Source organism: Phyllobates terribilis, unplaced genomic scaffold (genome assembly GCF_046119375.1).
Source record: "Phyllobates terribilis strain yellow unplaced genomic scaffold, ASM4611937v1 Scaffold_13__5_contigs__length_258822181, whole genome shotgun sequence".
Taxonomy (NCBI): domain Eukaryota; kingdom Metazoa; phylum Chordata; class Amphibia; order Anura; family Dendrobatidae; genus Phyllobates; species Phyllobates terribilis.
Window position 1 is genome coordinate 227,319,527 of NW_027362773.1, and position 27,428 is coordinate 227,346,954.

General features: G+C 45.4%; 1 protein-coding gene across 1 annotated transcript; it reads right to left on the reverse strand.

The window, feature by feature from the left end:
* Positions 1-277: 277 nt before the first annotated feature.
* Positions 278-27,428, reverse strand: MBTPS1 (membrane bound transcription factor peptidase, site 1). The gene is made up of 23 exons (XM_073659327.1): positions 27,140-27,428; positions 22,886-23,324; positions 22,260-22,517; positions 18,661-18,864; positions 17,136-17,246; positions 16,724-16,833; positions 15,389-15,505; positions 14,476-14,543; positions 13,420-13,522; positions 12,951-13,102; positions 10,860-11,021; positions 10,598-10,742; positions 8,858-9,046; positions 7,741-7,913; positions 7,174-7,289; positions 6,915-7,071; positions 5,458-5,582; positions 5,299-5,376; positions 4,715-4,855; positions 3,918-4,049; positions 3,381-3,507; positions 3,079-3,209; positions 278-826 (listed from the first exon to the last, which is right to left on the reverse strand). Exons 2-23 carry the CDS (start codon positions 23,046-23,048, stop codon positions 633-635), a joined length of 3,156 nt encoding a protein of 1,051 aa, XP_073515428.1. The 5' UTR covers positions 23,049-23,324; positions 27,140-27,428; the 3' UTR covers positions 278-632.

The window sequence follows — 27,428 nt, forward strand, 5'->3', positions numbered from 1 at the left end:
AATCCATATTTAAATAAGCTATATTTTATTGGTGATTTGACTACTTTGGTCCTGCACTTTGTAACCAAGTCACCATCATAATTTAAAAAATAACCTGTAGAAATCTAGGCAAGTGAATACATTTGTGAAAAATCAGTAGGAGACTGTAAATTTGCTTTAAAAAACAAAACGCGAACATGTGAAAGCAAACAGGGTGTGAGCACCATATATACAGTGTCTCCCTACCCAACACCATGAGGACATTTGTATTGAACAAGTAGGGGACAGTACATTGTACTTTATTACAAGCTGCTTTATTGGAACCAAAATCCACCAGTAAAGATGGAATCATGATCAGAATTACAAAAACATTTATAAAAATAAAATTCACCGATTTGGGGGTAAACATCCTTTTTAAAATGACACCTCTGGATTTGGTTTGCCGAGCACAAGTCTTCTTATGATATTGCATTTGCCCCAGAGTCCCTTTTTGGTAGTGAGAAGCCCTTACATAAGAAGGGATTTATTTTACTCAAATATAAAAAGAAGCAAATCCTACCAATGTCCAGTTTGGTCAGAGAGAACCTAGAATAAAAGTTTGTTTCAGAGCTCAGATCGCCGTCTTTGGGAGCAGATGGCATATCAGCCGTAGCTCAGACAGATGGAGTCTTTGGTTGGTGAAACTGTTGTATTATTTGTGGTCGTTTGACGCGAGGCTTCCGTCTTTTTGGCTTGCTCTTGGCCTTGATTTGTACCACAAAAAAAGCCAGAACTACCATAGCGCCAAGAAATGCGAAGACTGGAATGGTCTGGCCCACGTCCTGGTTATAACGCCCAGGCATAATGCCTGTCAGGAGAGAAACAAAAGAAATTATTTCCCAATATATAGATGTGCATTCCTGCAAATACCACTTTGCTTGAAAATTGTCCCAACTTTAGTAATGTGAGGCGTTTAACTGTAATATGAAAGAGGTTTTGCAGTTTCATCTAGATAAGATTACAGAAGGGATGTGCTTTGTATGGGGCCCTCCTAATACAAGGATTATAATAAAGTAGGATCCGTGCTGTTAGGATCCCAGCAATTATTACGGTATAGGGGGATCAGCCACAGAGAACCTGTCTTACATGGTGTACATTGACATTGGTCAGGTATCTAATACAGAGAGAACAAAATAAAGGCACTCCTCACGTCACAGCTGGCCTTTTCCTTAGCCATTGGACAGCCGGCAATAAAACTATCCAAACACCGGACAACCAAACAGTTAAAAGGTTTTATAAACTAGACAACACCTTTACCCATGCTATAATAAGGGTGTCAATATGTACCTTATCTAATCAAGCCTTTGACATGGATGTGACGTTTTGTAGACATACCATGATGCCATCAAGAACTTAAAAAGGGGTATGCCCATCACAAAGATCCTATCTCAATATGTAGTAATATTAACAAATTCCTCCAATTAAAGATGTAGTATAGTTCTTCTGATTCGCTATGTCTCTTACCCCATGTGCAGGGCATTGCAGTAGCTTAGGTATCCATGGTTACGCTCACTCATAGTGACAGTTGGGTGTTAGTGGATATTCTTTTGCATGTTTGTCACATAACAAAATTTAAGTATTAGACAAAGATAACACAAGTAAACACAAAATGCAGGTCATTATTAAGGAAAAATATATTTCCTTAGTCACACAAATACCCGATTACTCCACATCTGTTCTCAATCAAGAAATCACATAAATAGGACCTGCCTGACAAAGTAAAGTAGACCTAAAGATCCTCAAAAGCTAGAAATCATGCTGCGATCCAAAGAAATTCAGGAACAAATGAGAAAGTAATGTAAATCTATAAGTCTGGAAAAGGTTAGAAAGCCATTTCTAGAACTTTGGGACTTCAGCGAACAATTATCCACAAATGGCGAACCGACCAAAATTACCCCAAGAGCGTAGCAACGACTCAGCCAAGAGGTCACAAAAGACCCCACAACAACATCCAAAGAACTGCAGGCCTCACTTGCCTCAGTTAAGGTCAGTGTTCATGACTCCACCATAAGAAAGACTGGGCAAAGATGGCATGCATGGCAGAGTTCCAAGACGAAAACCACTGCTGAGCAAAAAGAACATAAAGGCTCATCTCAGTTTTGCCAGAAAACATCTTGATGATCGCCAAGACTTTTGGGAGAATACTCTGGACTGACGAGACAAAGCTGAACTTTTGGAAGGTGTATGTTCCATTACACCTGGAGTAGAAGTAACACAACATTTCAGAAAAGGAACATCATACCAACAGGAAAATATGGTGGTGGTAGTGTGATGGTCTGGGGCGTTTTTTGCGGCTTCAGGACCTGGAAGACTTGCTGTGGTAAGTGAAACCATGAATTCTGCAGTCTACCAAAAAATCCTGAAGGAGAATGTCCGGCCATCTGTTCATGACCTCAAGCTGAAGCTCACTTGGGTTATGCAGCAGGACAATGATCCAGAACTCACCCCAGCAAGTCCACCTCTGAATGGCTTAAGAAAAAAAACTAAAAAGATTTGAGTGGCCTAATCAAAATCCTGACCTTAAATCCGATTGAGATGCTGTGGCATGACCTTTAAAAAAAAAAAAAAAAAAAAAAAAAAAAAAGCAGGTTCATGCTTGGAAGCCCTCCAATGTGGCTGAACTAGCGTTGTAAAACACTAATTACCAGTTATCTCAAACACTTGATTACAGTTGCTGCTAAGGGAGGCCCAACCAGTTATTAGGTTTAGGGGGCAATCACTATTTCACACAGGGCCCTGTAGGTTTGGATTTTTTTCCCTCAATAGAGACCTTCAATTAAAGATTGCATTTTGGTGATCTGTGTCTATTTAAATTTGTTTTGTGATCTGAAACATTTAAGTGTGACAAACATGTAAAAGAATAAGAAAATCAGGAAGGAGGCAAACACTATTACACCACTATAGATAGACATCTATCCCTCGCTCATTTTCTGATCGCTTCCTTTTAGGGGAAAAATCTAGAAGCTTGGACAGGTGACTAGATCATATCCTTTACTGTATAACCTTCAGTAACCTCAGGAGGGCGATACAGGAACATGGGGCAAAGCAATATACACCAACCTCCAGGTATATCCCATGCTTCGCTTTCACCAGGTGATAAGGGTCTCACTTGTGGCCGATTCTGGCGGATGTTGGGTAAAGCCACTTTATCCAGATCTATTGAAAGCAGCTTCTGATGTTTCCACAGGTTACTGGAGAAAGGTAAAAACTTAGTCAAAAGCCTTTATTATACAGTCTGGATTTATGAAGATGAGACATGTAGGCATGATTAGCACAAATGTTAAACCTTAACCCCCTCCACAGTTGGGACAAATAAATTGAGTTTGTACTTGAGCTAAGTACTAAAGTTTCGGCTTACACACCTAGGAGCAGTCTCATTGAGGGGCAGTGGTTTGGCCCAAGATAGATGAGGACAAGCAGGCAATGGCCGAGGTTTAGGATCTCCCAAATGAGCTTCTAACACTTTGGAGTAACGATGAAGATGGTTTCCTGAGAAGGGAACAGTCTTATTCAAGGATTGTACAGTGAAGTGTGTTTCATTCACATCTACCAGCAGCACCTGTCAGACCAATGTCCCTACAGAACTGTCCCCTCCACAGAAATCAAAGCATCAGAACTAGTAGACTTCACAACATGCAGAGACGATATAGAAGAATATGCTGTTACATATTGAGATGTCTTTTTTTTTTATTTTTTTTTTTTTTTAATTTCATTTCAAATTGGGGTTTCATCGCAGCAACTCCAATGATCACCAAAAAAAAAAATGCAAAAATATACATACTGTTGACATGTCAGCCGCAGGTCCTCCATAATAGTTTGCTACCCACTTAAGACAGCTGGTTGGCTTTACCCCTCCAAAGCTTAGGTGCCTCTTACAGTGTGAGATCTATGGAATTTACCTTCCATTCTCTCTGCTGGGGAGAGACCTTCACCGTTTGGAGGCTTCTGTCTGTTTTCAGAGTGACTGAGACTTGCTGGCAGCACTCCATAGGAAGTGTACTGAAGTAAGGAGTCAAGAAGCCAGAAGCAATCTGAAATTTTGAAGGATGAAGAATCTTATACTGTAGTACGACCTACTAACACTTTACATGAGTGCAGCATTGTGCAAGACCTCTTTAATAAATAAGATCATGTAATGAGCTTCAATTACATGGGTGTGTTTAGGGCAAAATCCTGCTTACAGAGGGCGTCTGTAAGCAGGATTGCAAGTCCCGATACTAGTTATATATGCACATGAAGCTTTTTGCAAAGATAAATCCAGCAATACCCTTACCTAGACAGTCCATTCTTTTGTCAGAAAAATCAGCCTTTGAGTCAATATACAAATCCTGATGAAGTACTTTCCATGCCTGGAAACTCTTCCCAATCCTCTGTCACTCCGGCTCTATTACCCACCCAGTACCGACAGGTTCTATCCTCTGGACTTCAAGTAAAGGAGCTGCCCATTAGGCAGGGGGGGTAGCGCTGAGTGGTTAATAGAGCTGGAGTGACAGAGGCTCGGGAAGAGTGTCCATGCACTGAAAGCAGCCTTGTGCAAATATCGGTTCAAAGTCTGAAGTCTCTGTAACGGAGGAAAGTACTGTCTAGGTAAAGGGATTGCTTGATTCAGCTGTGCAATTAAATATTTTGGGGGGAGGGTGAAAGCTTGACAGATTCCTTTTAAGCTGGCCCCAAATAATGCTGATTCGAGCCATACCTTTCTGGCGGTGACTGTCATCCAGGCAGTTAGAGTCTCCATAAAGCACAATTCTGCCCCCGCCCTCAGTCTGCGTCTGGTAGAGTCCCAACACCGGGACATTCTCAGCCAGAAAGGTTTCTTGCTTTAGCACTTCAAGTCCTGTACAGGAAAATAAGCCAAGATTAAAAATGCACAGGGACAGGTCTAATCTACCCTTATAATGGGAGGAGGTGGGTGGGGGATAAGTTTTAGATACCACATTGGAAGTCCAATTCAGGCAACTGCCCCATGTACTGATCAGCTCTCGGGTCACAGCAGAGGAGCTGGTACTGCACAGGCTCACAAGCACGGTCCTGTTAGCAGCTAGGACAGGCTCCCATCAGCAACAAGGCTGCCGGTCATTTAAATTCTACAATTACCTCCCTAGTCAAAAACAAGTGGTTTGCCAAAAGCTGCCACCGCCACCCAACACCACAAATAATCCCAAAACAAAGCAAAAAGTGGGAAAAAAAAATAAATATAAAACATAAATAACTAAGGAACAGAAGATGTTACAATAGATCAGATTGTAGACACCACGGCACTAAGGAAATATGCCGTACCTTGGTCCTTTAATGTTTGTGACAGAACAGCGCCATCTTCTGGGAACCTGGCAATGCCACAGCCAGATGCATAATACACTAAGAAGGGGTAAAAAAAAAAAAAGTGAATAATGTGCAAGAATATAAAGTATTGGGGGACACATGCAGTCATGTACTCACTGTCGTGATTAGCCATGGTAAAATCTCCTTCATATATGCCATCACTGAACGCCATATTCCACACTGACAGCAGATCATTTAAGGCTGGAATATTAGCACCTCCTGTATCCGGCATCCACCACTGCCTGGAGGAAGGAAGACAAGAGATTAATATTAACTTAACACTTGTTCTCCCATTGCTCTTTATTTCAAGGCTTAAGTCAGCAATAATTATTACTGCAGACATGATGATCTACGAACAAACACACACTAGCAGGGGACCAAGTACCTGAACTAAAACTTTTTTTTTTTTTTTAATACAGGTTTACTTGCCAGGCAACCACTTTAACTCACTCATATGTGCATACTTTAAAGAAATACTCAATGTCTATCCTTACTATATTGCAGTCATATTATATAGCACAGTGTACTTACAATTGCTCATTTTGCCTTTCTACCTAGCTAATTCTTCTCTTTTCTCTATGTAGAAACAGGAAGTCTCTATAATTAGGTTTATTTTTCTGGCCTCCCCAAAATGGAACATTGCTATTAGAAAACATATGTATTACTTGATAATGTCAACCTATCCCACAAAACCGCAAGCCCTAGTACAGCTCTATCAGAAAATTAAGTCAGACAGTATTTTTTATTAAAGATCTTGTAGTTTAAGCCCTTGAACAACATGATTCAGATGAACCCCCCCCCAAGGGATCCATTCCCTACAGTGAGGCAGCATTGACCTCTGTTCAGCGATGTCCTTATAAGAGGTGCACAAAACTGGTCGACCCCACTTATGCACGCCTAAAAAGACGGGACACCACCGGCTCATAGGCCAGACAGTGCCCCGTACCTCCCCCTCCCCCATCTGCCTCATTATAGGGAATCTTCTGCCAGGAGTCCGTCTGAATCACGTATTTCAGAGCTTTACACAGAAACCCCGGTGTAAGCGCTCAGAGCAGAAAGCAGGACAGATGAGAGCCGAGCCATACTGCAATCTTTGGGAGACAGAATGAAAAACAAAAACTACAGGTGAAGAACTGGATTTTTTATACCATTCCTCATGCGGTATAAGCACAGCCTGCAGCGATTGTGAGGGCACAGCTCATACCCTCGCACGATCGCTTTGACGTAACCAAGTCATTGGGAGGGAACCCCTTCTAGTCAAAGGTCGTTAATGAGTTAAAGTGGTTGTCTTACTAGATTGGTAAATTCTTTTGCTATGCCATCCATATCACCATGGTGTAGGTCTTACACCCCAGCAGATCAGCCTTTAATCAGCTCTGGCAGATTTACACCGCGTACAGAGGGGGGAGGGGGGACAGCACAGCTTTGAACACTAAAAACATTGCTGAAAACTGCAGATCAGCTGCTCTGCAGATCTCGACCATGTGGTCCCATATAGCAGAAAGTATATATAGATATTATGGTCTGACCAAGTGAGGTTTAGTGGGACCTGGGAGTGGAAGCTTAAAACCTACCTGGTGTTCTCATCATAGAACTTGACCTTTCTCATAACAGATGTGTTGTACCAATCCCCGAAAACCATTAATGACAGCCCGTTGCCCACATCCCGGCGGAGCTTAGATATTTCCTCGGGGAAAAATTCTTCTTCACTGTCCACAATAAGCAGAGTTCCTACAGGCCAAGTCAAATCATTAATCCAGTCATCATATTTAAAAACAAAACCGTTAATTAACTTGCAAGATTTTTTATTTTTTTTGCATAAAATGTGTTTACCATATTGGCTGGCATCAAAGCATGTTAAGGGCGAACCCAATACTTCTACAAAGTAGCCCATACTTCTCAGGTGTTGGTACATGTCTCTGAAATTGGTGTGAACGTGGTCACCATTCCTGTAAGACAGACAAATGTTTCAAAAGCCACCACGACATCCAGGACCACAGAATCCAAACAGATTCAGAAAGAAAAAAACTAATCCTGGTAACTTTACAGACGCAGGAACAACCAGGGCATTTCTACAGAAGAAGAGGTCAGAGGATGAGACGACAACATTGTAAGAAAGAGGACCTGTCACCAGGGTTCCTTATTCTCATCTTGCTTTGACCATATGGATTGGAGTGGTTTCAGAGGGAATTGTAAGTTCAGAAGGCAGGAAAATAAGTAATAAGTGGTCTCAAGTCAAGAAATGCAGATTTCTCAGATAGAAGCTTTGTAAAATATCTTTCTATTCAAATGCACTGTTGATTTATGCAATGGCAAACTAGTTAAAAGAACTCAAAATACATAATCCAAAAAGTAGCAGAATGCAAAATATGAAGACAATGAGAAGTAGTGTGAACTCACCAGTCCAAGGGGTCATTCTTCATCCTTAGGTTATCCCTTGGGAAGTAACCTGGTGGGTAACGGAGATTATGGTACTGATCCCAAAGAACCCTCTTACTACGTGGCGGAGTGGGAATGATCTTAACCTTGATTGGGAGTTTAATTGTAGAAAATTGCTCTGCTCCATTCTTTTGCTTCAAAAGGTAGGGGAGAAAAAAAAAAAAAAAAAGTCAAGCACACTGATTAAAAGTATGGTCCAGGCATTAGTTAAACCAACTTGGTAACAAGTTACCAGCATAATACCTGGACCCATCACAGCCACTTTGTGGTTTGCGCAGGGACAGAAAGGTGTGCTATTCGTGTTGGTCAGGCGACGTTGAGGAGTCATCATAAAACCACCAATGACTTGCAGCAGTCCCACAGCTGGTGGAATTGGTGACATGACCCCTTACTGTCTCTGCATAAGCCATGGAGCAGTCTGTGCTGGATTGAGGACACTAGTATAACAGTTTCTCGGAGGCTTCATTGAGGGACGCTGAAGACCATGGCCGCCGCCAGGAGGCTGACACCAAGAATTACAAAAAAAAAAAATAAAAAACTGGCTCCTCCTCACTAGGAGGCAGACATGGGTCTGGAGCTCCAGACCACTTTCTGCCAAAAATGTAGTTGCCGTATTTATCCTTTCTGTGGCTACAAGAGAAGACAGTGGGTGGGTTGGGCCCCTCATATCCCAACAGTCTAATGGGAAAGTATCCTCTTGTACAGGATGGCAGGACCTTTCCCCACACCTCCTTCCCACTATGGAGTGATGTGGATGGTGCAGATTTCTGCCTGCCTCCCCAGATCAGGCACGTGCATGGAGAAGATAGAGAGCCAAAAACTAGGATCATACAAAGATTATCCCAGGGAAGAAGCCAGCATTCATCCTTCATGACCAGCAGACATTGCTGTGCAAAGATTTCATAGTTTACTGCCTTTTTGAACACTAGGCCAAAAATATAGTATGGACATATTTTTTGGAGGGAGGAGTTCACTACCCATCAAGCTCATCTGTCTCCATTATCAGGCCTAGTGGCATAACAGGTAGTTAGACTACAAGACAATGAAGTGTACATGTTACCAGTACTCCTGTACGCACCTCATTTTCTTCTGGAGACGCCACTGTAATCACCACATGACCCTGGGCAATGCCTTCCCATGAAGCGGCCTTCTTTGCTACAGAGATGGAGATGGCCAGATACCCAGACCAAGGCCACAGCACAGAGGAGTACGAGAAGGCAACTTCAATGTTGTCACCATTGTGCGGGAGATACGGCTGCCAGTCAGGCTGCAACAAAATAAAAGGAAAATAAAAGGAAAAAAAAAAAAAAAAAAAAAAAAAAGTCAGTCTGAAGCTTGCCAATTTCTATTTAAAGATTAGCCCCTTCCCAACCAGGTGATTTTTTGTTCCCGTCCCCCTCTACAAAGAGCCACAACTTTTCTATTTTACCTTCCACATAACTGGATGAGGGTTTGCTTTCCGTGAGACGGACACTTTTTTTTTTTTTTTTTTGGGGGGGGGGGGGGGGGGGGGGGGGAAGGGACGTTTACAGCATTCATTGTATTTTATAAGTAACTAGCAAACATTCTCCAGGTCAGTAAAGTTTTAACAGCAAATTTGTATAGCATCTTTATTGAAAGAGTAACAGTTTAATTTTAATTTTTATTTAAGGCCAAGTTTGACTTTCACGTGTCCTAGTAACAGATGCTCTCTTCTCTCCACCTAGATATACATTTCATTCAATTAATGAAGGGGTCCCCAACTTGTGTTTTGGGGGCCCCTTGACATGCGGCTTGGTGCATTAGCACCAGGTCTAACAACCAGTTCTGAAGAGACAGTCTCCAGATGGTGACTTGTAAGTAGCCCTGCAGGAAGCGCAGATCTGGACACACATGTACTCACTTCAGAGGTGGAGAAATAAAGTAGTGATGGCGGGTGCAGCTCCATTTTGGTGCTCAGGATCATTTGGCCCTGCTCACCAACATGAGCTGGCTCTTTGGATCCCAGATGGATCTTCAGTAAATCTATGCTCACCCATAAGGAACACATTTCAGGCATCACTGATGTCCAATCCAGCCAGCAAAACACGGTAATTTCCCCCCACCCCTCAGTGAGAGCTAGACGCTGTACATGGTTTTCACCAAGGTGCTGGCTCCCATTGTTCGGGTGCCAAGCTGGAGACAGGATGATGCAAGACGGAAACGGCGTGGGGACAGTGGCAGGAATGCCTAGAGAGACGGAAACGGCGTGGGGACAGTGGCAGGAATGCCTAGAGAGACGGAAACGGCGTGGGGACAGTGGCAGGAATGCCTAGAGAGACGGAAACGGCGTGGGGACAGTGGTGGGAATGCCTAATGTGAGAACACAATGGTGGCAACCCATGCATGGACAGTATCTAGCTCCACTGAGTTCTGGGGGAAAACGTCAGTCATCATTACACCAATAATGGGGGCTCTGTCACCAGGGCTGTGGACCACGGATTTAATTGGTAAAGTCTTAATTGACAACAGATTTTGTTACTCAGATACTAGACAGAAGTTGGTGCTTTTAAAGGTTCTGGAGGGGGACAGGGAGGAGCTAGAGAAGCTGCATGTTCTCCTGAAACCACAGGTTCAGTTCTCCATAGAACATTATAAGCACCAACTGTCATCTCAGGAGAAAGACCTCATTAAAAGAAATCTGCATTTATTTTCACATGAACTATAGAATAAAAAAACTAGTGTTAGTTTTTTTTTTTTATGTGGAGATTCTTACTAATTCAGCGATCAGTGCAAGTTGTCCAGTAATGGATATCCCCTTTAATGGTTGATCATTTCTGCAGTGTCAGCCAATGCTTACCTTGTCCACGACCCTTCCAGTGACTCCCATCCCGTTGAGAATAGTTATGTTGACAATTGTTGGCATCCCACCGTAGTAAATGGGCTGAGAACAGTAGGGCCACATGTAGGGACATTCTGTGAGGTCCACATAGCTGGGACTCAAACTGGAGACAAAAAAAAAAAAAAATAATAATTATATATATCTGCATTTTAGCCATACAAATATGGGGCCATTACATTTAATAGCAGCGCATAATCTACATCTCAGGAAGGAGAGATACCTGGCCTGTGGCTTGTAACTGTTGAGGATCTGGTAGGCCCGAAGTAGATCCAATTTACCATGTCCTTGCTCAAACATATTCACCCCTGGTAGTCTGCGTGCTGAAGCGATGAGCGCCTGTTTCATGCTCGCTGGATTCACCATCTCCCTCTTCTGCACAGTACTAGAGAAAAGACAGCAATAAGCAAAACACATTCACCCTCTTGCTTTCCCTGAGCTCTAGATTAGGGGGCAGTATATTTAATGGACTAGACGAGACAGTAGCTCAATGTACTGAGGTGCCTAAAAAAAGTTGTTTGTTTATCTTCTATAGAGCACTATAGATTCCATGGTGCTGTACATGAGGGGGGGGGGGTACATACAAAACACAAATAAGTTACAGAGCACAAACGACAGGCTGGTACAGTGGGGAGAAGACCCTGCCCTTGCAGGCTTACAGTCTGCCATTATTCTCATGTTATTTAACAGGTTTAGCTTGACAGAAAAAATAAAAAAAAAAATAAAAGTTAATTGCAAACTACCATATTTTCATGCCATTTTCTGGTGTTCTCCTGTCTGAGAGCCTTTATCTTAAATAGTGTACAGATGGCTTTTAAAGGAGCTCAGCCTCCAGACCAGGGCTGTGGAGTCGGTAAGCCAAACCTCCTACTCCTGAATTTCCCTGACTCCGACTCCACAGCCCGGCCTCACTGAGCGTGTACATAAAGTGCAGCACAGATTCATCTCAGCTAGAAGCCAAGATCCTTAGATCAGGAACAGAACATTTCAGAACTTTCCCAAATTCTTATGAAAACATTTACAGCACATCCTGCATTGTGCTACTGTACCCAATCATATATTTTAGGAGTCCGAGTCAGTCCATTTTATACCGACTCCAACTCCACAGCCCTGCTCCAGACCCTGGCCAAGTGTGTGCAGTAGTTACACTACAGGAGAAGAGTTAAATCCCCCTCCCCCAAGATATTGATATTGCAGAGCTAGCATATGAAACATGCACGCTGCAGAGACAGGGAAATAGGTGCCGTAGGCAGAAAACGGCAGGATGTGTGGACATGTATTACTATTACAGGGCATCAAATGAGATAGGAAAGCACCTGGGCCATAGACTGCTGTGTAGTCTGAGAGCAGCAAGTTATAGGGGTGTAGACCACCGATTTCATCAATTTATCACTTACTGGGCTGCCTGCTGCAGAGCTAGCAGTTCTCCGAATGCCAAGCCCTGTATAACCTCACCCAAATCACTGATTGCAGCTTTCTGTGCATAGGCCGATTTCTGCCTATCAGTGGTGGGTGCAGGGTTATACAGAGCTCATGAATATGGAGGACTATATGGCAGCAGGATACTAGTCCCCTAGTGTATAATTTCCTATTAAGTGATTTTATCACAACTACAGCAAGCAGCCCAGTAAGTGATACATTGGTGGAATCAGGGTCTCAATCTCTACATTATTCTGCTCTGATTAGGTGGCAAAAAACTACTGCTTGATCCCCTTTAAATCGGTGCAATAAGAGGCATTGTTTAATGTCACATTGAACAATAGAAAAGACCTCCATGAAATTAGGGGGTTTGTGAGCCAAGCAGAAAAGAAATTCAGGCTTTGACATGCAAGTATTGTGGATTAAAAAGAGTAAAGCAAAAATCCTGCAATTTTAACACTGGCCCATAGGCCTAATAGATTCATACTTTGTTTCTCAGCAGCCACAGATATCCAGCAATAGTTCATACTTCTCTACATTCACTAGGATCAAAGTCATCCAGGCTCTGATCTGGGCATTGTAAGGGAAGGAGGTGAGCTGTGACATCGCAGGTACAAAATGGAGCACAGGTTGGACACCCAACTACCAAGCCATTCATTCTCTATGGGACTGGTAGAAATAGCGGAGAGCAGCCCTATAGTAAGTGAATGGAGCGGCAGTCGAGCATGCGCACGGCGGCTCTGACCTAATAGAACTTAGTTAATTTTGTTGCAGAAATTCTTACAATGCAAGAAGCAGCCCATTTTCTCTTCATAAAGCCAAAATATAGGACTTAAAAGAAATGTGACTAAGTTTGTTAAAACTGCAGTTTATTTACCATAAAGCATTTAGTTACCTAACAAGCAAAGTCACTGCTCCGGCCACAACAGGGGAAGCAACACTTGTGCCAGACAAGGAGCGACAACCACCCTTCATGCCAGATCCTCTCACCCCAGAGCCATAGGTGACAATGTCAGGCTTCATCCTGCCATACCCTCCAGGTAGCTCCTAAGATGTACAAGGTAGAGTCAGTTCATGTTATTAGATGTACAGTGAAAATCCAATATTACTCTATAACAAGTACAGATGCTTCAGGACCTTATGTTGCTACTCAATTTTCACCAGAATTGTGACAAAACAGTCTGAAAGGTCTTTACGTATATTTCTTATGCAACCAGTAAGACAGCACAAATGCAATGTTAGGCCTAGCTCAATGTGATTTGTGTATCAATGAAAACTCGTTGACTTCTTGCTTCAGTGCAGACTTATTATTGCAATATTTATACTGTTCAAAGACAATTATGAAGAGCAGCAAATTGCATTACCCATGTTGTCATCCCTCGGGAAGAAAATCTAGCTATATTGTCCTCAAAATCAATGCCACCAACTCCTATCACATCCATTTGGTCTGCTGGATTGTTCAGCGTCCTAAACAAGGTAGGGAAACAAAGACAAATGGGATTTACTTCAAAGATAATAGTCCATCAACTGCTTGCATGTTACATGATTTGCATGCAGGTTAATGTATTCCTACAGACCAACTCATAGTAAATGGGAAGAGCGCTATAAGGGCTCGCACACGACTACAAATCTGACAAGTGCCATCAGATAGCATACTGACTAATGTTATTCCCACACACTTTAGTAGGATGTGAAATTGGGCCCACATTGCTGCCTGACTTTATTCTTCCACTTGCATGCTTTTTAGTGTTGAGCGAGTATGTTCTGTTAACCCTTTCGCCGAGTATGCACAGGCAGAGCGCCGAGTATTTACAGCTGCTGGGTGACATGGTTGAATCGCTCCTGTGTACATGATTTGCGACTGTTTGACAGCTTTATTACATGTGAGGAATGTCTATTTCTTACACATTCCTCACATGTAATAAAGCTGTCAAACAGTTGCAAATCATGCACACGGAAGCGATTCAACCATGTCACCCAGCAGCTGTAAATACTCGGAGCTCGGCCCGAGCATACTCGCTCAACCCTAATGCTTTTGGATTTTTTTATGGCTATCCTTCCCCATCAAGGACAATGAAAATCGTAATAGTAATCAAAAAAGATACATTGGGCATCAGTGTTGTGTTTGCACTTGCTTTGTGGTAACCATTTACAATGGAAACTACAACAGCCTTACTAGAAACATTGTTGTGTAAATCTAACCCTAGATTGTAAAAGAACCCCCCCACTGCAGGCCATGGTAATTGTTACATGGGAATCTATAAAGAGCTACTTAAAATCCAAGTCTGCAGAATGTTTCACATCTCTAAACCTGACGTATGGCAGCCTGGCGAGGCATGATGGGTTCCTTATACTAAATATGTGAAAGTGTTATGAAGGGTACTGAGAGCAAACAATACATTACACGACTATGTCCGTACCCATAGAGAGGTCCATCGTTTCCTATTGCAGAAATCATGATCACATTATTGGCTGTTAACTCCCAAACCTGTAAAGTAGAAGAGAGTCAATCTTTCAAATTATAGTGTTAAAGGTTAATAAAGGGGTGTACTATAGAGCAGTGAGGCGCAGCTCTGAAGGCCAGGTCAGTATGCTGGGATTTTTATATGGTTGCAGCATAGTGGACTCCGTTATTCCTTGTTTTTACCTCCTTCGTCGAATGAATAATTAGTTTTTCTAACAACTTCTGGTACAAAAAAAAAGCTGTATAATAGGTTTCCTGGGTATTGTAAACCTGGAATATATGCAGTTTATAGTGGGCTATAACCCATAGAGCTGCATATTGTAGGAATTGTTCTAACTGGTGGGGCAAGAACATGGAGTATATGAAGATTAGAGGGAAATTAACCATTATTCATATAAAGATGTGTAATGGGTTTGTCATGCTTGTTAGATGGAAAATTGTTATATACCGTTGTATATTGTATTCCTTGTGCTTATTAGGTGGGGAACGAACAGAAAACAAGAGCAAATTAAAGTGGAATGAACACAGCCCAAGCATTTTTTACGCTAGTCAGTAATTGGATTGGATTTCAGCATTAATTTGAAGTATTTTACAGCGGTCATCTCCTGACTGATCTGACATCAGGTGCAAAAGTGCTGCTGTACTCGAGAGGGAACATTAAGGTAACTGTCCCCTGTAATCAACGAAAGGGACAAGCGCGTGATTGAGTCAGTGTCCGGTCAGCCATACAGCAGCATAAAAAACCCAAACATATCAGTATTGACTATGCTACAGATTGTGCGTCCCAGAAACAATCTTGGTCTGGCTGATGAGGTTACAGGATAAACCGCTTGAGAAGCTCTACCGTATAGAGATAGTTCACCACCAACCTTATCAACAAACGGATGATCCATGAAGTCCGGGCCCCCAATGCTGAGGTTTAATACATCTATTTTCTTAAGTATGGCATAGTTAAAAGCATCAAGGAACCATGACGTGTAGGAGACCTAAGATGGGAGTTGAAATCATGACTATTACTACACAAGAAGCATTTTTACATTTACAGCAATGCAAGTGTCAGCATAATAGTCTGTAGACGAGATTAGTCAAGTCCGGTCTCCTGCAGTTTAAGGATTTCTACTGCAGTAATAATGGACGCCTGGCACATCCACTTCCTTCTCCTTAGGGCAGGATCTAATTAGTTGTGACAAAACCCTGCCCACTGCATAAACCTTTAGTACACAAAATAAGAATAGGGCTAAATTAAAAGCAAACATGTTTATTACAATGGGTTCCAGCCAAACGTCACGTTTTCTCAATGCCCAGAGTCAAGTGCTAAGTAAACTCAACCTCAAGTAATCTGTAGTCTTTAAATCCACCGCCCATCCATGAAACCCGGCTTAATATCTATAACATTCATCTAGTGGACACTGGGTTTGAGAATATAGTTTCCTATGAATTACCTTCAGTAAACCCTGCGAGCCTCACTGCATCCCTCCACAGTGATAGGGAGTGTCAACCCCAAACTGAAATATTTATAGGGCACTCCTTCCAATGTTTTATCAATCTTTTAACAATCTGAGCCAGTTTTCCCCATCCCGATATTTTAGCCCAATCTTTCAAAGTGTCACTCAGTTTTTGCACAGTTGTACTTAAGTACCCAAAATAAATAAAAAAATCCCGGCACTCACATCTCTTTCAATGCTTCTTTAATGAATATCCACAAGGAAGACGTCTCAGCCCATCCGAAGCTTTTGTCAAAAGCTTGGGATGGGCTGAAACGTCTTCCTTATGGATATTCATTAAAGAAGCATTGAAACAGATGTGAGTGCCGGGATTTTCACTTCTATGAACTGTCTCTCCATGTGCACCACCACTTGATAACGGAGTGCCAACTTCTTCCATTGTACTTCAGAACCCTACTGGAAAACAAACTATTTTTTGCACAGTTGAAGACTAGTGTGCGGCATTTACAACGATCATGCAACTTTTTGCTGAAAAGATACGTCCCTACAATGAGTTTGAAGCTGCGCCTTAATTTCCAGCAAAGGGGGAAGGGACCTCCAGAAAGCCTGGTCCCCCCCAAATAAATGCAGCGTAAACTGACCTGCGCTGCACATGTCAAGTCTGCAGCATGAAGATTTGTCCTGCAGATTTTCCCTATAAAACTTGCATTAGATGTGGGGATATATTTAAAAAAAAAAAAAAAAAAAAAAAGAGCATACCTGATTATTGGTGAAGACCCGGTAGATGTGCAACTCAGAATCTGGAGCTAGTCCCTGGCATTCTCGCATGCTGGCAATGACACCCGCCACAAAAGTCCCATGTCCCAGTCCTTATAAAGCAGAATGAAAGATCACATGAATGCAAGAATCTAGATATTTCCCACGAACAAAGTACATTTTATATCAATAGATCTTGGAATAAAAAAAAACAAAAACTGGATTGTTACATTACAATCATACAGCAATAAATGGAACATCTAGGACAACCCGCATTACATCCCACTGTCCTACACCTCACTGCAGGGAATGGCTCCATCTCCACCACTGTCCTGTCCAGATAAAGCCACAAAGAATTCTCACAACAGGCGGACTGAGGAAACTTTCCGAAAAGTGGACATGAGCTTCTACTCACCATCATCCAACGTTTTCTCATTAGTCCAGTTGGTTCTTTCTTTCACGTTTTTAAAGTGTGGGTGTCGCTCACTCAATCCAGTGTCAAACACGGCCACTCGTACATGACTACCTGCACAGGGAGATCACAAAAAACAAAAAACCACACTATAAAAACACCCAAGAAGAGATCCAATCCTCATACATAGTGGCATGGATCAGTATGGGCATACTACAGCATAAGATGGCAATGCATGAAACCAAGTGAATAAGTTCTGCAGCCACCCTGACAGCGATTTTGGAATATGCCACTTTCTCTTTTGGAACTAATGATCTTATAGGTTGTTAATGAAAATCAGACATGGGAAAATAAAGTTCAATTAGGTTAGGATATTTTTACTCCAAGAAGTAAAGGAAGTCGGGCAGTGCAAAATAAACTCCTTACACAATTATATAGGGAACGTGGCCACAAATACACTAAAATTATAATGCTGGAATTTTTGTAGGGTTTAAGAAAAATAAATCCATTTGCAAAGTGGCTTTGGTGTACCGTTGGCATGGCCAAGGGCTTTGTGGATTGTTATGCCCCCTGAAATGTCATTTTTAATACCCTCCCCATGCCAACTGACAGCACTCGATTCCCTCAGGACAAGTGGCTTCTAAACTCCATCTGCATCCGTGTGTACTGGTACTGAAGGAGCGCAGCGAGATTCACAGGTCTCAGTCACTGCTCACTGGAAAGTGTAACGATTGAGCAGCTAGAGAAGAAAAGAGGGTGCAGGATCCATGTGCGGCTCCTGATGTCAGTCCTCCAGCACGTGGGGAAGCAGACTGAGGACAGGCAGCACTTACTCCAGCGAGTGACCACAGTAGCCCTGGTAGATCTGGAATGGCTTAGATACAGTCTGCTCCATCACAGCGAAGAGCAATCACAGAGTTTAGCCATTGGAAAGTTTAAAAACCCCACACAGCACTCAGCTACACATCCCTTAAAGGGATTGTCCACCTTTGGGGACACTTTCTTACTTAAATCCATGCAATTGGGCATTTCATTAAAGATGTTGCACAGTTTGCCTCACATAGCCGCTGTATTACATGGTCTGTTGCTTCGCTCTGCAATAAGATTCAGTCACATTTATTTTTATCAGCTGTGTTGAGGGCATGGCTGTGGCTCTTATACAGGTATAACAGGTTCTCTTCCTACTCAGCTCTCCAATCCATACAATGGCTGCTGGTGGATGTCACCAGACCATCAGTCTTGTCCTAGAGAAGATCAGTTCTCATGCCTTTCAGCTGGACAGGTCTGGGTCACACGCTCCTTCACCAGCCATTGTATGGACAGGATATTGGCAGTCTGAGGAAAGCTCCTCCTGCTCTTACTGGCAGGGGGTACCCAAAGGTGGTCAAACCCCTTCAAATGTTCCTTCTATGGATTGATTACGAACCTACCCAAAGAAACACATCCCCAGCATTAGCTAGAGAAGAGTCCCAACAATCAGAGCTGCCCTGAGACCCTTTACAGCTAAGCCCGCTGCAGTGTCACTGACCTGTGTATCCCAGCTGCCACAACACATCAGCTTGGAGAGTCTGCGCGACTTGCCGTGGGATGGCTCTCAGGAGGCGACGACTCGAGTGTCTACCTGTCGCATGCCAAAAGCCAGAGCTAAGGGAAAGGCTGGTCCTTCTGAGCGGGCGAGATGACTGCCATTTCTGACTCCACTTCGTCTCATTGCAGGAGGCTGAGGGGTCACCTATATCCATAGGAGGTAGAAGGAGTAGAAAACACAAACTTATGAACTAGTACTGGTGTGTAGGACACGTATCGGATAGAAATACACTTGATGAACTTGTGTCATGCACAAGTCAGTCTCCGCTCTTGATGTGTGAACACAGACCAAGTCTGCTTTATCTCATTTTGCTTCACGTTATAATTAAAACTAATAAAGTTAATCCCATGTCCCAGATGAAATAAATGAACCCATGTTTCCTGCAAAGTCATTTTAGCAACATGCAGAAAATGCATAAAGCTGTTTCTTTCCATCTGTTATTTCTTTAAGGGGTTAAACACTTAATAAAACCTACATTTTTCTGTATAAAGTGAACACTTCTGGCTCCAGCACCATGTGGCCTCCTGCAGGTGTCCATATAATATACAGCAGTTGTGTCCCATTAAGAAGAGGACAGCGCAGCAAGACATCATGGGGGCAATGAGGTTTCATTATACGCCACGTGGTGTCAACATACAGAGTGGTTAGGAGCCCCCCAGCTGCAATGCTACAGGGATGGGGTTCGAGCAGATGTGATGGCACTGGGCCGGGAGGGGAGGATCACCAGAAAGTGAACTCTGCGCCATCACAGCTGTCAGCTACAAGGTATGGCAGGAAGTGCTCTGTGCTAGTGTAGACTCCGCCCCAGGTACTAAGCCCCACCCACTTCACACAACCACTGGGCCAGCCGGTCAAAGTAGGAAAGTCTTTCTGCAAGATTGTGACTGATGGGGTGGGGGCCCCCCCACACAGATTTCCCAGGTATCTGACCTAAAGGAATCCTATAATAAAAGTACACCCAGTTTATAGCACTAGAAGCTGCCACTAAACTACACAGACCCCTTAAATTCCACTACAGTGATGTTTTGGCTTCTCTAGCTATATACCCCATCTTGTTTTGGCCACCATACATAGCAAAGGACTTGTAAGGAGTAGAGCACTAGGAGCGACATGCTGCTTTGGGGCTTCCAGGTACAAAGTGGTTAATGTCCGAGTAGCTGGATAATGAATGCCATCTCAGAGTGGTGGACAGATTGGTCACCACCAACCATAGTGACATGTGCTATACCAGCCCCAAACCATAGTGACACGTGCCATACCAGCCCCAGCTTACAAAGAGGACACAGGATTAATCAGTGACTGAAGCAGTTGTACCCCGGCCCCAGGGCCACATCCAGAATCATGTATTTCCTTTATAGATAAACACTGACTGCAGTTGGGAATTTAATATAAACCAGGTAAAATATACTAAAGCCCAAGGAATCCATACTATAACTGGCCCATCATAGGGCACTAAGGGCAATAAAAACTAAGAATCGATTCAAGAAGGTGCAAAGAGCACTTGGGTCCAAAGGCTCAAAATCCAAAGCCAAGAAGTGAATCCCAGCAAGTCCGATTAAGGTAGGTTCACACAACCGTATAGAAATTGTTCAGAATGTCACAGAAAACTAGGATGAGGTTTCTTCTTGGTCTGTTTGCAAGCAGTTTTTTTTTTTTTTTACTCAGCAGCTATCAATCATCTAGTCTCTCATGTTACAGTTGCAATGTGTGTATATTGTATAATATATATATATATATATATATATATATATATATATATATATATATATATATATATATATATATATATATATATATATATATATATATATATATATATATATATATAAAATCTTAAAAAAAAAAAACACCACACGCACCTTAAATGCTATACTGTGTTCATATGGCATTCAATTTTATTTATTTTTTTTGCGCACCCATAGACTTGGATGGGTGGCTCATTCAATTTAAGGAACAAACTATTGCATGCTGGGATTTTTTATTTTAACGGAAAGCATTCAGACTGTAGATACAGTCATGTGAACGAGCCCTTATGGAGAGGCTGAATCCATTGGGCAGAAGGATCCTGATCGTGGGACTGCTTGCTGCTGTCAGTGCAGGGAGAAGAAACTGAAGAGTCTTCCTATCACAGAAGAACATACAGTGGGTACGGAAAGTATTCAGACCCCTTTACATTTTTCACTCTGATCCATTGCAGCCATTTGGTAAATTCTAAAAGGGTTCATTTTTTTCCTCATTAAAGTACAGTCTGCACCCCATCTTGACTGAAAAAAATACAGAAATGTAGAAATTTTTACAAATGAAAAACTGAAATATCACATGGTCATAAGTATTCAGACCCTTTGCTCAGACACTCAGATTTAAGTCACATGCTGTCCATTTCCTTGTGATCCTCCTTGAGATGGTTCTACTCCTTCATTGGAGTCCAGCTGTGTTTAATTAAACTGATAGGACTTGATTTGGAAAGGCACACACCTGTCTATATAAGACCTCACAGCTCACAGTGCATGTCAGACTAAATGAGCTCAAAGGAACTGCCCAAGGAGCTCAGAGACAGAATTGTGGCAAGGTACAGATCTGGCCAAGGTTACAAAAGAATTTCTGCATTACTCAAGGTTCCTAAGAGCACAATGGCCTCCATAATCCTTAAATGGCAGAAGGGATTCAACATTCAGATAAGGGTACCGTCTCACATAACGACGCACCAGCGATCCCGACAACGATGTGACCTGGCCGGTATCGCTGGTGCGTCGCCAAGTGATCGCTGGTGAGCTGTCAAACAGGCAGGCTCACCAGCGCTCAGGGGGAGCAGCGACATCGTGGAAAGAATCTTTCCACGATGTCCTGCTCCTGGTTACCAGCCTGCTGCTGAAGCAGAAGCAGGCTGGTAACCATGATAAACAGCAGGTTACTAGGGGCACACGCGCACCTAGTAACCCGCTGTTTATCATGGTTACCACTCTGCTACAGTGAGCGGGAGGTTACCGCTCACGGTAGCAGAATGGTAACCATGATAAACAGTGGGTTACTAGGTGCGCGTGTGCCCCTAGTAACCAGCTGCTTATCATGGTTACCAGCCTGATCGCTGGTCCCGCACAGCGATGTGTGCTGACCAGTGGGAGGAGAAGGACCAAAACATGGTCCAGGACACTTTGCAGCGATCAGCAACCTCACAGCACAGGCCTGATCGTTGCAAAGTGTCACACATAGCGACATCGCTGGTGAGGTCGCTGTTGCATCACCAAAACCGTGACTCAGCAGCGATCTCGCTATGTGAGACGGGGGCTTAAGGGAAGGTGGAGGATGAACAAACTCTGCAGGAGGCCTTCAGAAGGAAAAAACCCAAACAGTCTAGGTGCAACATCCACTGTCTATAGATCAGACGTACACAATCGGCTCTGCTCCAAGTGCCACATCACCAGGAATACAACTTAAGGGGGTAACACCATCTGAGACATGTATGACCATTTTAAAAGTTTACTTAATTCCAGTGTATAAAGTAAATGCTTTAAGCCTTTGATTCAGACCACAAAACTCACCATCTGTAAACTTGAGAGAGCGAAAAACCCGTCTCTGAGGAGTGACCCGCTTGATGTTCGGGTGATCTTCTAGTGTCAGTACGCCAACTCGCTGATTATTCTTGATCTCAATCAGTTCAAAGTCACTGGGGTAATCACTGGCTGGGTTATTCCTCGGGACGATCCTCCAGTCCTCGATGCCTCTACTCTTCAGTGCACTGGTGATAAACTTGCTTCGTGCATTTGCTGTGAAGTATCCTTTGAATGTCACGATGTATTCTGTAAAAAGAAGTAGTTCTGCAAATATAGCAAACAATACTGCCCTGGTGGATCCCTACAAGGACCCAGACAGGTCTAGTCAGTATTAAAGAGGGATGGGAACAAAGCCACAGCAGAATAAAGGTGTCATGCTAAATTCTTGACCAATCCTCATCTATAGCTTCAGAGCCCAACAGATAAGGATTACTACAAGTGATAGGGCATCAAAAGAAATCAATTACATCACCACCCACAATAGTTGTGGGCAGAAAGTTATATAGACCAGAAAGAAAAACTGCAACTTGAAGTTTCTGAAGCCAGATCACTCCTATTAAGCCAGCTGACTTATTCATGTTTAGATACGGGACTGGACCTTTTATCAGACTCACCACATTCCACCACTGATGAAGAAAAATCCACACTAAGCGTAAGATGAGAGCAGCCATTGCAGGATTCGGGTTCATGGGACGAGTTTCTCGGCTGGGCGCTCTGGTGCTTCTTTAGACACAGTAATATCACAAGCAGCTGCAGCCAGAACTTTGCAAACCTCATGTTGATAAAATGTGGTGTAGAATTTCTATGGTGAAGTTTCAGCTTGTGTTCCCAAGGGTGAGATCAGCACAGAGCAGTCACCTGCAGGCTCTGCCTGACAATGTCCAGCCGGGTAACTACAAACAGTTCTAGAAGTTCAGGAAAGTCCGCATGTCAGAGGCCTGGATGCACAACTCTCATTTCTTTCGTCGTTTCTTCTCCATGGCGGCTCAGACTCCTCGTTTACTCAGTGTGGGAAGGGAAGAATTCAAGATCCATAATGGAAGAAGATGACCACTTCAAATGAATTACAGGAGCCCAATATACAAAAAAAAAAAAAAAAAAAATTTTATACAAGATTGTGATAGAGATTTGCCTGCATTTTAAAAAAAAAAAAAGTCAGAAATCATTAAGTTTGGTGGTGGGTACAGGTTTTTAGACCCCACTGGCACCAGGATTAACGTCCCTTCAGCCTACCTCAATTGACTTGAGGTTTTATGTCCAGCGAGTCCTAGTGACCTGTCATTAAGCAATGTGTCAAGAAAACCCAATTAAGCAGCATCAAGTTCCAGACTCCACAGAACTAGAAATAAAAGGTGAAAGTAAAGCAGGGAAATATAGGTCTGAGGAACGCCCCAAAACCGTAGGAGAAAGGCTAGAAAAGCAAGTTACAAGGAGTGGTAGCTAACGTGCAGACTCATACTAAAGCAGCCAGCGACACAAGGAGGGCAGACAAATCACATGTAAAACTGGACTGGTTAATGAATGCAAACACCATTATATAACCTCTCTACAGCTGTTATGTAAGGATAAAGCCACCGGGTGTCTCTCCAAGGGGGTAGGAGGACGGGGCACAGTGATGGGGCACATTAAGGGAACTGGTCACCAGTTTTTAGTGTTTGAATAAAACACCACCTTTATCAGTGCACGTGCTGCATGTCACAAGCAGGCATATTATGTTCTCACTCACCTTATATACCCCCAAAAGTATCTTTTGAATTGCTCCCGCTGTAAGTAAATCCGGTCGGCATCACCAAACAGCCCATATTTATATAGGGAGGAGCTCTGCCTCTAGCTCCTCCCATCTACATTGAGCCTCATCGGTACCAACTGCCTCATCAGTAATGTAACAATTAGTCTCCATTCACTACAGATTTTACCCAGGAAGTGAGACTTGAGAATGACTGATCAGTCCAGATGTCTTCTAGATATATTACACCGTTGCTTATCTAATTTTCATGTACACTATTGATTTATGAAATAAAGTTAGGACTGTAACTCTAAGTGAGGCTGCGAAACACTGCAATCAATGGCAGTATATCACAGCAGACCCACTTAGCTACGAGAGATAGATAATATATATATTATCTATCTATATATGCGCACATGCGTGCGTGCATGTGCACTTAGCAGCCAAGTGGGTAGAGCTAGCCAGTAATTACCAGCCTTTATAGTATGAATGGGTGTATGTCAGGGTGTTCAGCTCCTCCTGCTCATCTCATGGGCAGCCCTAGTGCACAGGGCTGTGGAGTCAGGGAAATTGAGCAGTCGGAGGTTTGTCTCACACAAGCCACAGCCCTGATAGTAGTGCAAAAGAGCTGAGATTTATGCCAGAAGAATGACGGGAAGATTCCTCCAAGAGGTCAAGTTTATTTTTACTGTCATCTTACCCCTTACTTATTAAATTAAAGAAAGAAGAAAAAAAAAAAAAAAAAAAAAGTTATATTTACCCTCCCCAGGTCCAGTGCGGAGTCTACACATCGCTGCAGAGATGATGTTACGTCCACAGCGCTTCAGTCAACCACTGCAGACAAACAGACCAATCCAGCAGTGGACCGAGAAGGAGGAAGGAGGGTACTTTTTTTTTTTCTTATCTTTTTATCAAGTTTATAGCCAGATGTCTGAAAGGAGTCAACCCCATATGTAGATGGGAGTTTGTGTTCCCCTGTATAGAACATCAGGCTATGACACAGCATGCACATAAGGGCTACATGTCCTGCTGCCCATGAGGGCCACATATATACCATCACTATAAGGACAGACGGGGAGAAGCTGCATGTTAGCACAGATCATCTCTGCAGCAGATGTGACCATTCCACAATTATGGGGTGGTGGAGGACAGCCCCGCGACTGCCAGCGTGCCCTCACGGCGGGACGCCTGGGTGGAGGACGGCCCGCGACTGCCAGCGTGCCCTCACGGCGGGACGCCTGGGTGGAGGACGGCCCCGCGACTGCCACGTTGCCCTCACGGCGGGACGCCTGGGTGGAGGACGGCCCCGCGACTGCCACGTTGCCCTCACGGCGGGACGCCTGGGTGGAGGACGGCCCCGCGACTGCCACGTTGCCCTCACGGCGGGACGCCTGGGTGGAGGACGGCCCCGCGACTGCCACGTTGCCCTCACGGCGGGACGCCTGGGTGGAGGACGGCCCCGCGACTGCCACGTTGCCCTCACGGCGGGACGCCTGGGTGGAGGACGGCCCCGCGACTGCCACGTTGCCCTCACGGCGGGACGCCTGGGTGGAGGACGGCCCCGCGACTGCCACGTTGCCCTCACGGCGGGACGCCTGGGTGGAGGACGGCCCCGCGACTGCCACGTTGCCCTCACGGCGGGACGCCTGGGTGGAGGACGGCCCCGCGACTGCCACGTTGCCCTCACGGCGGGACGCCTGGGTGGAGGACGGCCCCGCGACTGCCACGTTGCCCTCACGGCGGGACGCCTGGGTGGAGGACGGCCCCGCGACTGCACGTTGCCCTCACGGCGGGACGCCTGGGTGGAGGACGGCCCCGCGACTGCCACGTTGCCCTCACGGCGGGACGCCTGGGTGGAGGACGGCCCCGCGACTGCCACGTTGCCCTCACGGCGGGACGCCTGGGTGGAGGACGGCCCCGCGACTGCCACGTTGCCCTCACGGCGGGACGCCTGGGTGGAGGACGGCCCCGCGACTGCCACGTTGCCCTCACGGCGGGACGCCTGGGTGGAGGACGGCCCCGCGAACTGCCACGTTGCCCTCACGGCGGGACGCCTGGGTGGAGGACGGCCCCGCGACTGCCACGTTGCCCTCACGGCGGGACGCCTGGGTGGAGGACGGCCCCGCGACTGCCACGTTGCCCTCACGGCGGGACGCCTGGGTGGAGGACGGCCCCGCGACTGCCACGTTGCCCTCACGGCGGGACGCCTGGGTGGAGGACGGCCCCGCGACTGCCACGTTGCCCTCACGGCGGGACGCCTGGGTGGAGGACGGCCCCGCGACTGCCACGTTGCCCTCACGGCGGGACGCCTGGGTGGAGGACGGCCCCGCGACTGCCACGTTGCCCTCACGGCGGGACGCCTGGGTGGAGGACGGCCCCGCGACTGCCACGTTGCCCTCACGGCGGGACGCCTGGGTGGAGGACGGCCCCGCGACTGCCAGCGTGCCCTCACGGCGGGACGCCTGGGTGGAGGACGGCCCCGCGACTGCCAGCGTGCCCTCACGGCGGGACGCCTGGGTGGAGGACGGCCCCGCGACTGCCAGCGTGCCCTCACGGCGGGACGCCTGGGTGGAGGACGGCCCCGCGACTGCCAGCGTGCCCTCACGGCGGGACGCCTGGGTGGAGGACGGCCCCGCGACTGCCAGCGTGCCCTCACGGCGGGACGCCTGGGTGGAGGACGGCCCCGCGACTGCCAGCGTGCCCTCACGGCGGGACGCCTGGGTGGAGGTGGCACCGCGACTGCCAGCGTGCCCTCACGGCGGGACGCCTGGGTGGAGGTGGCACCGCGACTGCCAGCGTGCCCTCACGCCTGGGTGAAGGACGGCACCACAACTGCCAGCGTGCCCTCAAGGCGGGACACCTGGGTGGAGGTGGCACAACTGCCAGCATGCCCTTACGGCATGACGCCTGGGTGAAGGACGGCACCACAACTGCCAGCGTGCCCTCAAGGCGGGACACCTGGGTGGAGGTGGCACAACTGCCAGCATGCCCTTACGGCATGACGCCTGGGTGAAGGACGGCACCACAACTGCCAGCATGCCCTCCCTGCACACACAAGGGCCATTTATGTGACGTCTGACATTAAGGCAGCACGGACCCGGCGCAGGCCCGCTGCCCACCCCGCCCAGACAGCGGCACTTACACGGATTCCGAACACGCGCTGCCCCGAGCTCACTGACAACTTCCTCGGAGTCCGCTCACTCCCGGCCACAAGCCTCTGCCATCTTGTGTGTTTTTCTCTGCCCTCCCTTTTATCTGTGACTCATTACATCACCGGAGGAGGCGTGGCTTCAGGTCTTGTTTGAACAAGAAAAGCTTTCTTGTCCGAGCAGTCCGTATACAAACTGTGGCCGAGGCAAATCAGAGACTGTAAGCCTGACACAGTCCGGTGCACACTAGAATGGAGGGGCTCCTGGGAGGGGATGATGTCA

Bases quoted from the DNA above. Each gene is read 5' to 3' on its own strand.
- MBTPS1 (XM_073659327.1), bottom strand. From the start codon at position 23,048: ATGAGGTTTGCAAAGTTCTGGCTGCAGCTGCTTGTGATATTACTGTGT. The intron at 7,914-8,857 runs GTGCGTACAGGA...TACCTTTTGAAG, and splicing joins CGTCTCCAGAAGAAAATGAG to CAAAAGAATGGAGCAGAGCA. The intron at 3,210-3,380 runs GTGTGTAAGCCG...ACCTTTCTCCAG, and splicing joins CTCAATGAGACTGCTCCTAG to TAACCTGTGGAAACATCAGA.